Genomic DNA, 10,309 nt, shown 5'->3' with positions numbered 1-10,309 from the left:
TCATCATGCCATTAATTGAAGAGATAGGAGGTTTCTCTACTTTGTATTAAAAAAATTGGTGTGCAAGTGCACTAATGGGCGGTGCGATGCCCGTTCTGACTTTTTAAAAATTCAAAAAACACACTAAGGTGCATGCCGGAGCAGGAATACAGGTAAAGGTTTAAAAATATCATTGATATGATCCAAGAAAATGTTGAACAAGGAAATTCAAATTCTAATATAATTGTATCTGCTATTTAGTTTTATGCTATTAAACATAATTATCAATCCAACCATTGAATTGAGTTAAAATTTTACCTTGAGTTTTCAGACATATTGCATATTGTTATACACTGGGTTTAAATATAAGGTTAATTGGAGTTCAAAATGGTCTTACGATACAGGTTAGAAGATGCAATATGAATTTTGTTACTTATTATCATTTGACTTATGGACTCTTATTTGGAAATGATTATTTTTCTCATAATACAAAGATATTCAACAACTTATTTTTTATGATTTTTTTTAGTTCTACAAGGAAACTAAGGGGAAGCATTTATTACAAAGATTTCCATGCTTATTTAGGATAGTTAAAGTTAGTTTTAAGCTTATTTGTTCTATTGCACATTTTGATGCTACTTGGTATAATTTTTTATCTGATTACTAGAACAGGTAAAAATTATATGAGAAGTTTCTGGATATTTTATTATAAATATAATTAAAATTTCAAGTTAATCAAACATCGACAAGGACTTATAATAAGATTCAAAAGCTACTATGTGAAAATTGTATTATTTTCTTATTTGATTTGAGATTCATTTTCCTATTTTATTTAGATTTCTTTTATTATTTTTTATAATTTTTTATCATGTATTTTTTACCTATTATAAATAAAGTTATGTAGCTTGTACTTATTTTTGCTTTGCAGCCATGATATTCTGAGTAAACTTGTGCTTTGAGTGATGTAATATTTTTTTTTCTTTGTTAGGAAATTTATCAACAAATTTCACTTATCAATGTATAATTGACCTTATGGTGTCTTTGCATTCTTTGAGTTATTGTTTTGCTATAAACAACAAGTCTAAGTTATTTCCAATATTTTTGGTTTTTGAAGTACAAAGTTAAAATTTCATTTCAATCCAATAATTGGATTAAGAATTATGAATGATACGGTAAAACTGAACAATATACACAATTATAATAAAATTTAAATTTTCACGTTCAATATTTTTTAGATTGTATTAAATACATTTAGCCCATTGGGCTCGAGAGTGTCTAGTAGTTTAGGGATGGCTCGACTGACTAGGCTTTGGCCATTCAGGATTTAAGCATGATCTGAATGGTTAGGAATTTTTTTAAAACAAATTCATGTATGTGTGTGTGCGCGCGCGTGCATGTAATGGTTACCTTGCATTTAATCTAAACAATAACTTCAATTGTTCTAGAGTTTTTATTATAAGGAATATATAGCTTGCATTAATAAAGTGTTAACCTCTTAAGAAAATATCTTTAATTTGCGGTCAATGAATGAACTTACTAATATATAGGTATATAGGTTTATGGAAGCAACAACCTCAAATCTTCTAGAAAGAATGAAAGATCTATAGTCATGTGATCTCAAAACCTTCATTTAATTTAATTAGAATAATTTGAGGATGAGATGAGACTTTCTTGTTCCCATCCCTCTTCCAGTCTTTCAGAAACATTGCTGGATGGCTTAGCATTCATGTAAATTACATAGAGCACTAGTTGTGCTATTCCAAGCAAAAACCCTGCTCCATTTGGTACCTACACCACAAAATACTTGTAATCTTAACCTAAATCCATAATAAACAAAAACATATATGTATATCCAAGGCTCTATTTTGAAATTGTAGCCATCTTACACACACACACACTTATCTAATTTGAGAAATTTAGTTAATTTATTAAAGAAAATCTTAATGAATGTTTTATTTTTACAGTAAATTTCTATAAGCACAAGCTTTTAGTTAATTGTGTACTGTTTTATTTGGCAACTCTCATCAAAGAACCAAACAATCTTCATCCTTTGTTTTAAATACAATCTATATTCATAAAGATCGGTTGTGGGCAGTCTTATGCTCAAAGTTTATTTACTTTGTTATTATAGTATATCATAACCTATTTTTGAATTCCCGCATGAAAAATAATAAAATATAAAAAAATCAAAAAATATATTATTAAAAATAAAAACAACATGGTATAATCCTTTTGCTTTAGTAGCGTACGTTAACTACTTTCTAAATTTAAAACAACTATTTTTGTAAATTCAACCATTGATCATAATCTTGAAAACAACCCGAATGATCAACGTTCTTGATATTGATTATAATATCCATATTAAATTGAAAAAACACAAAATAGCTTTATATTAAATGAATTAAAATGCAAATTCGAGCTCTAAGTTCCCTCCCATGTTAAAATTGAAGATGGTGGGATTATTAATTATCTATAAATAGCGTGTATGTGCTAGAAAACTATTCTTTTTATTAGCATTTAACCCATTTAGAGTCTTTGAAAATTTTAGTTGCAAGTTAATCTCAAGGTTAAATTCTATAAACAAATTAGAAGATTTCGAAAGTGTAATGCCTGATATGGTATACTAATGACTTATGAAAAATTTAGATAAGATATAATATTTCATAAACCTATTTATACTAAGAAATTTAGTCTAAATAATAAAGATAATAAGTCCAACTCTATTTTTCACTTGTTAAACCAATAATTGGTCAATTTTTGGTCTTAGATTAATTCCATACTCATGGAAAAGGTAGTGAATGACTGATGTGAAGTGTCACCAATGTGGTGTCAAGAAATTGTTCTTTGCTTTAAAAATATAGTGTCCAGAAATGAAAGTGGGGCGCTTGCTAATTGAACACATGCCCCATGGTTCTCCAAATGCTGAAATGCATCTTCAAGTGTATATCAGGGCAGTTTTCTTGGGTCACAAGCTAAATACTAAGCCAACTAGCTATTTATTCACGTCAAGGAGTATTTGGTCATGGTTTCTTGTATCTATTAATCATTGTTTTAAAAACCTAACTCGCTCGATAGATTAATCATAAATGGGTTTAGGTTAAAGAAAAAAATAATTTAATTGATTTAATTAAAAATCTGGGTTTATCCAATCAAAACATGATTATCAATTTATTATTTGAAAAAAAATAGCTAAAAAAACATTCTTTGATTTTTTTTAGATTAAACCCAAGTCAAGTTTTAAATTTATACTATTAAGGAGTCATGCATATGTTAGATTTGCGTACCACTGGCAAAAAGAAAAAAGTAATTTACTGTTCGATTTTTTTTGGCACTTGACAATGTGTTGGAATTTTATAAATTAAGCATGGATGGAATCTCACATATCCTAGATCATGCATTCTTCCTATCAACTGGGTTCAAGAAATTTAAGATTTTTAATACAGAAAATGATGGGATTAATAATTATCATGATTATTTATGTTGATTTATAAGAGATGAGAGAAACTTACCCCAAGAAAGTAATCTTGTGTAAGTATGGCATAGAAAGTCCAAATCCCTCCATTCAAAAAGAAGAAAAATGAGAGGAAAAATGGCATGTACTCCACACTCTTTGTTGTCACCACTGTTTTCTGAAATACGGCAAAAAAAACCTATGTTAATAGGAAAGAAATATGGGCATACAATATGTAGTAATATTATACAAACAAATAAATTATAAATATTTTTTAGTTTCACACTTCATTAGTTATCGCATTCTGTTGCATGAAATTTTGGTATAATTGTTTTTATAATGCATATGGTGGTTTTATGGCTAGTGTAAAGATGATAAAAAAAATATCCATGAATTAGGTTTTGGTACTATTTCAAATGATAATTTGGTTTTACCAACAAAAATTATGACAAAACATTAAAAAATATCCATGAATTAGGTTTTGGTACTATTTCTACTCTTTTAAATCCAAATTAATATTTGTATGCTATCAATTATTCAATTATATGAATTTTGGATACACTACCATAAATTGAAAAAGAAAAGAAAACGAAAATGCCAATAACCATTTTTCATTGTTGTTTACCAACAAAAATTATGACAAAACATTTTTGTCATAAATTTTCAATGAAAAGGTGACAGAATAAAAAGTAAAAGAAATTTCAGTGACTACTTTTTCAGCCTTGCTAGCATGTCAAATTACTATAAACAAAAGATTAATGAAAATTCTATCGACAATTTTAATGAATTAAGACTTGATATTTCCTCTCCTCTCCCACTTCTTCTTGTTCTTCTATCATCATCATCATTTAACAAAATGCAGCAACATTGTTCCCTTCTCACAAATCCGATAACCAACCACCTCCATTCACAAATCCAGCGTCGAGAGTACCTCTCCTCTACACATCCTGAGTATGATTTTTTATTCTTCTTAATTAATTTAATAAACTTAGGGTTTGACATTGTTAAAACCTGAGTTAGGGTTATGGTTTTTACCTAATTTGGAAGTGATTTTGTTAGACCAAATTATATTCATATTGCTATATTTCTCATCTAAAAACTTGCATATGCTTTCATATTATTCTTTCTTAAGATGATTTACTAACTTGGATTGTTCATAGTAATGATATTGTGAAGTTTTTTTTTAATGTATATTAATGATACCTTTTGTAATCATAGAAATCAATGTGTTGTTATCATATTAATAGTTAGAATTCTATATAATCAATAATGTCACATTTATAAATCCAAAAGATTGAAATGTCTAGTTTGAAACTGGATTTGATATGTTGATTTCAGCTTGTTTGTTATGGTATGTGTGAATCTTTTTAGCAAATCTTTCTATAGTCATTATCAAATTTTGGTTCATAATCCATAACTTCATTTAGTATCTTTCACATTATAGTTAATATCTGGTTCATGTTGGTGATAGAATTTATAAGTTCGTGTTGGCGGTAGAATTTATAGGTCCATGATTTCATCCAATACCTTCTTAGTTATCGTTAAATTCTTATTTCATTTCTAGGATTTACAAATCTTTAAAGTTCTTTCAATTATAGTCTTTGTTGTTGCAGATTTCTAGTAATGATTAGAAATTGTTTTCAGGCTGGAGTTCTATTTAGTAACAGTAAAATCTTGATTCATGTTAACTATAAAATTATAAAGTTTATGACATCATTCAAATGTCAATTTCTGGTTTCTTTTAGCTACAGGGTCTACAAATTTAGAAAGTTCATTTTCTTTTTCTCTCTTTCTCTCTCTTTTTATTTGTCCAATTAAGAAAGAATTGTTATAACACAACTAATAATGTGACAATGGCCTTGACATGATATGAAGTGATCTTATAATTAAGTAGTGGCAATACAACTTGGAAAACTACCTTAGTCAATTTTGTTCTAGGAAAGCTATCTTAGTAGCTGGAATTTCTTTCAAACGATGTACATGGAAATATAAATTTTGCTTTGATTCTTAGTTACTTGATTTTGATTCAATAAACGTTTAGAAGTATGTGTCTTCTTCAATCTTATTGTTATTTTTTAATTATATTTTTTAGATTTCAAAAAAAAAAAATTCAAGTCCAACAAAAATATTATTACTTCATTAGTAGTTGTGTTGGTAATGATGTCTAAATTTAGGTGATGATTATGAAGAAGCCACAGAATGTAAAAGTTAACTAAGCTTCAATCAATAAGGACAATAGAGTAGGCATCTCTTATTTAACAAAGCTTATTTCAGGTAAAATTATAATTGTATGGAAGGGTAACCTATATATGTAATTAACTTTTTTTCATAGTTATTTATTTTTATAAAATTATTTTAAGTTTTACAATTACATGAAAACTCTTATTTAAATTCATTTTCAGGTTTAATGATATTAAAGTTGCATGTTCGATTACTTCTACAATGAAGTGATTGTTTAAAGAACCACTATTTTAGTGGAGTCGGTTTCATGTCCATTATGAAAGAATGTATATTGTAGATGCTTAAAGGAAAAAAATTAAAATTAGATAAATAATTTCTTGCTTGAGTTACTAGGTTTTTAAATTTAAAAAACTAATTAATGTATAAAATCAATTAAAGAAAAACTGTGGTTTGGCGAAGTCAATGAGTCTTTGATTAAGAGGGTGTGGAAAAACCATATTGCAAATAGGTAAATTTAAATCAATTAATGTTATATTGTAAACTTGTATTCTTTTATTTCCTTACCTAATTTTTATTTAATTATTTTTTATGAAAAAAGGTGGGGTTTATTGTTTGCTTATGACATCGGCCTTGTAACTAAGGATGAACTGCGTTGTTTCAACTATAGACATGTCATATTCTAGCCCAAGTTACACATTACAAGGCTTTGATGTCATTGTCTAAAAAAGAGTTTAAGAACAATTGTTTAATGAGAGGCAAAATATAAGAGGAAAAAAAGAGTAAAACTCTCGACAAGAAAAATAGGATGTATCAGGCTAAAATGATTGCAGCTATAAGAATACATTTTCCTCCCCTTCATAGATCTTCTGGTTCATGATTTTTTCATCTCGTCCACCTCTATTTTTTTAGGAATTTTAAAGTGTAGTTCATATTTATATTTGAAAATGTACAAAATGAGTCAGAATGAATAATAATGATATTATCGATAGAATAGAAAACTCGATAAGATATTTTTTAACAACGATGTTCTATTATTAATTTATTAGTATTTTTTAATGTCAATGCAATCTTCATTATATACTAATGAAACATTCCGTTAGTGTTTTTTAATAATGATACCTAACCAACCTAATTAAGTTTTGGATATTCATTTAAGTATTTAATACCCAAACACGAAAGTATATCATTTCAAAGAAGACATGAAAAGATGCACGTACAATACTAATATGAAAATTTTTTACAAGTTCTCAGGCACCATTATAACTAAGAGTAACAAAGAACAGGATAAAGCAACATTCCAAATAATGCAAGATATTGACAAGAAAACAAAACCACCAAAACTAAAAAAAGCCACTAAGGCACAATTTCATAGATCATTATTCTTTTTACTTGCAGAAGTGGAGAAGGCTATAATGATTTAGTGTTTATATAAATAGTAAAGCGTCTCAATTTGTTTTTTGAATTTTTTTAAACTCTACTTTCTAATTATTCTTTTATAATTTTATCATTTAATATTTTATTGATTTTAAATTGTTCATCATAATTTTTTTAAATTTTTTATGTTAAATTATCACAATCTTAAATAAATATAACAGTATTTTGTTGGTACTCACTTAATTTTTGCAAAATTTTATTTTTTTATCATATCATTAAATAAAAATAGTGGTATTTTGTTGATACTCAATTTTATTTAATACTAAACCATACTTTTACTTGTTGTGCATGTTATATTTAAATCCAACAAGTTAACTATATTTCATTGAAACAACTCTCACAAAATTAATTTTATACCAATGCCGGGCAATGATTTAGGATAGAAGAATTCAAATTCAACCTATTAACTTGAGTTTAATAATAATTTTAAATAATTTTTAGAACTTATTAAATTAATAATATTGTTATTGAAAAAAAGAAGGAAAATAAACTGTTTAGAATATGATTTCAACCTTACGAGTTTTCTTCTTCTTAATTAAAGATTTTCCCATCTCACTAAAATTAATATATTTAAAAAAATATTTCCTTTAATGTGTGTGTTGTCGATCAGACAAATTAACCCAGTTGTTGTGGTCAGATCAAATCTCGTAAGATCTGACAACCATGAATAATGGCTTGCATCTTTATGGGAGGACACAAAGGAAAGGACCACCACACCGAAGAAGAAAGTAGATTGCCATTTTACTGGTGGTTGAAAAGAAATTACCTTATATATACATTGTGCGTCACTTTGTCGCTATATATGTTGTTCCCGAATTGTCAATTGATATTTTAGTGCGTATTATTAAAAATTAAGAATTTGTTTATTTCAAATATGAACAATCACAACCGACATTTACAAAAAAAAATATAAAACTATGCCAAACGGATTTTTAGTTTTTTTAATTAATATGTATAAATTTAATAAATTAATAATCTTAATTAAATAACATCTATACTCGGTTTCAACTTGAATTTAAAGCTTAAATAATATCTCAATTAATTAATAATTTTTTATAGCTCCAAATATATCAATTTACAAGGGTTTAAGTTCACTTCAATTGAAAAGATATATAGTGTATGGGATCTGGGATGTGAGATAAAATGATTTATATAATGGCTAGATTGATGATTGTCAACTCTATGACATTACCTAGCTACAGGTGAGAAGAATATCAAGTTCACTGGTTTTGAAAATCCAAATAACTTTTTGCTTCAGAAAAAACAAAATATACAGGAAGGCGGAGTGTGATCGCTGTTCTTTGTAAAAGAAGTTTTTTTTAGAAATAAATTGATATAATATGTTTTTTATTTTTTAAAAAAATTATTTTAAACATTTAAAAACATCATAATATATTAATTCAAAGTAAAAAAAAATTAAAAAAAATCAATCTCTTTTTAAAAAACTTTTAAAACCCAAAAACATGTAGTCTTTTTCAAAAACTTTTAAAACCCAAAAACATGTAGAAATATACTTACCATGGCAGCTAGAGGTGAACCATACATAATGATGTTGAGGCCAGCACACATGAACCCTATGGCATCGATCCGTACTTCTCCATGGAGAGCCAGCCGGGTAGCTAGAATCACTGCCGCTAGAACCCCCATATCCAAGATCCCAGCAAGAATGGCAGTCTTATTCTGCACGAGCAGTAAAACTGACACTTAGCAATTAGTTAATCAGTATTTAAGCACTGTAAGTGCTCATGCTAAGCACAAATCAATAGTACGCTTGATTCTGGTTTGAATTAATTAGCTACCCTCATCTTTACTGGTGCGTAAATAAGGAATAAAGATACATAGATGATTTCTACTACGATCCCAAAGCCATTGACAGTGGCAACAAGGTATGCTCCAGGCTTTATGATTCCATAGTAAGTCCACAAAGATGAGCTCAGCAACGTGCAGACGTAGGGAAGGCTCTCAAAGTCCTCAGTCGATCTGTGCTTTATGATTCTCCAGAAAGTCCCACTGCAATATATATATAGATATAGAGCCGTCATCAGTTGTGATCACCTGAATTAACTTTAAAGAGGAAGAAAAGGCTTGAAAGACAGCGTGCTTACACAGGGGAGAGGAACATGAACACAGAGATTACATTGCCTGAAACAAACAAGAGTAGAGAAAGAAAAAACATGAATAAGTAGTCTTTGAATCTTTTCAATATCATATGCACTTACACATTTCCTCACCTATGACTCCAATATAGAATATCAAGCTTTCCATGTTTTAGGAAAATAAACTCAAATTAACGTGGAGATGAATATTTTGCGAATTAATTTTAGATAGGTCTAGAGATGTAAGAATAAGAGAGAGAGAGAGAGAGAGAGAGGGAGAGGGAGGTGGCTTTCCTCCGAAAGGTGCTTGCTAAGGCTAGGAGCTTGGACTACCATATAATTGGAGAGAAACATCCCACATCATCATTGAAGAGAGCCCCTTGTTATTACTGTCCTTCTAGATATTCATTGATAGTTTTGCCAAAAGTAGTGGACAGTTTAATGTTCCAAGAAAGCATGTGCTGTGAGCACTGTTTAGGGTGTATTGTAATAGTTATTATGGTTATAATTTTAAAAAAATTATTTTATAAAAGTATTTTTGATTGAGATTGATTTAATATTTATTGATATTTAGTTAAAACTTTAGTTGAAATTAAGGTTGGATAAAAAATAGTTTAATATATTTGACTAATAATACTTTTAAAATTGAGGTTATAAAATAATTTTAAAAAATATATATTAATATTGATGGTTTTTAATTTAAATATTATAGATTTAACTATTGTTATTACATCATGAAATAAATAATACTTTGTATAGAATATTTTTCATTATTTCATTAAACTATCTACAATTTCATTACATATAAAATACATCTGACAAGAACTATAGGTTTTTTTTTATTTCTTAAACGTGCAACAAAGTTTTTTTTTATTTCTTAAGCGTGCAACAACATCAGGTAAAATATAATTAGAAACAAAATTGAAATTGCGATCAAATTCTACAAATGTTGCGTCATCAAGTGATCTTTGTCTAATTTATGTAGTGTTCTTAAATAATATCAAATACTGGTTTTTCGAATAAAACACAATTAAAAAATTAAAAAAAATTATTTTTTATTTTACTAAGTCGGATCCGATGCATTGTTGAGTTTTAGACTAGACATATACTTGGTCCTGCCAAAACTGGTTCAATCGGAACAGTGGATTCAATGCATATTGAGTTTTAG

At 27.8% G+C, this 10,309-nt stretch overlaps 1 protein-coding gene and 1 long non-coding RNA gene across 3 annotated transcripts; one reads left to right on the top strand and one right to left on the bottom strand.

Annotated features, from left to right (window-relative positions):
* Positions 1 to 1,466: 1,466 nt before the first annotated feature.
* SWEET17 (Nodulin MtN3 family protein) lies at positions 1,467 to 9,567 on the bottom strand. 2 transcript variants are annotated; one of them, XM_011005610.1, is made up of 6 exons: positions 9,475 to 9,567; positions 9,151 to 9,187; positions 8,845 to 9,055; positions 8,564 to 8,725; positions 3,489 to 3,608; positions 1,467 to 1,767 (listed from the first exon to the last, which is right to left on the bottom strand). In XM_011005610.1, the coding sequence occupies exons 1-6, from the start codon at positions 9,506 to 9,508 to the stop codon at positions 1,615 to 1,617; spliced, it is 717 nt and encodes a 238-aa protein (XP_011003912.1). In that variant the 5' UTR covers positions 9,509 to 9,567; the 3' UTR covers positions 1,467 to 1,614. The 2 variants fall into 2 exon arrangements, with proteins under 2 accessions (XP_011003912.1, XP_011003911.1); XM_011005609.1 differs by lacking the exon at positions 9,475 to 9,567 and adding an exon at positions 9,277 to 9,415.
* LOC105110535 (uncharacterized) lies at positions 1,774 to 3,156 on the top strand. Its single transcript, XR_839495.1, has 2 exons — positions 1,774 to 2,106; positions 2,198 to 3,156. It is a non-coding gene; the product is annotated as an uncharacterized LOC105110535 (long non-coding RNA).
* Positions 9,568 to 10,309: the final 742 nt, after the last annotated feature.

Source organism: Populus euphratica, unplaced genomic scaffold (assembly GCF_000495115.2).
Source record: "Populus euphratica unplaced genomic scaffold, PopEup_1.0 scaffold254.1, whole genome shotgun sequence".
Taxonomy (NCBI): domain Eukaryota; kingdom Viridiplantae; phylum Streptophyta; class Magnoliopsida; order Malpighiales; family Salicaceae; genus Populus; species Populus euphratica.
The sequence above is the reverse complement of the archived record's forward strand: the minus strand, read 5'-3'. Positions and strand labels throughout refer to the sequence as shown.

Bases quoted from the DNA above. Each gene is read 5' to 3' on its own strand.
- SWEET17 (XM_011005610.1), bottom strand. From the start codon at position 9,508: ATGATGATGTGGGATGTTTCTCTCCAATTATATG. The intron at 9,188-9,474 runs GTAGTCCAAGCT...TGTTTGTTTCAG, and splicing joins TGTTTCTCTCCAATTATATG to GCAATGTAATCTCTGTGTTC. The intron at 8,726-8,844 runs GTAGCTAATTAA...CTGCTCGTGCAG, and splicing joins ACGCACCAGTAAAGATGAGG to AATAAGACTGCCATTCTTGC.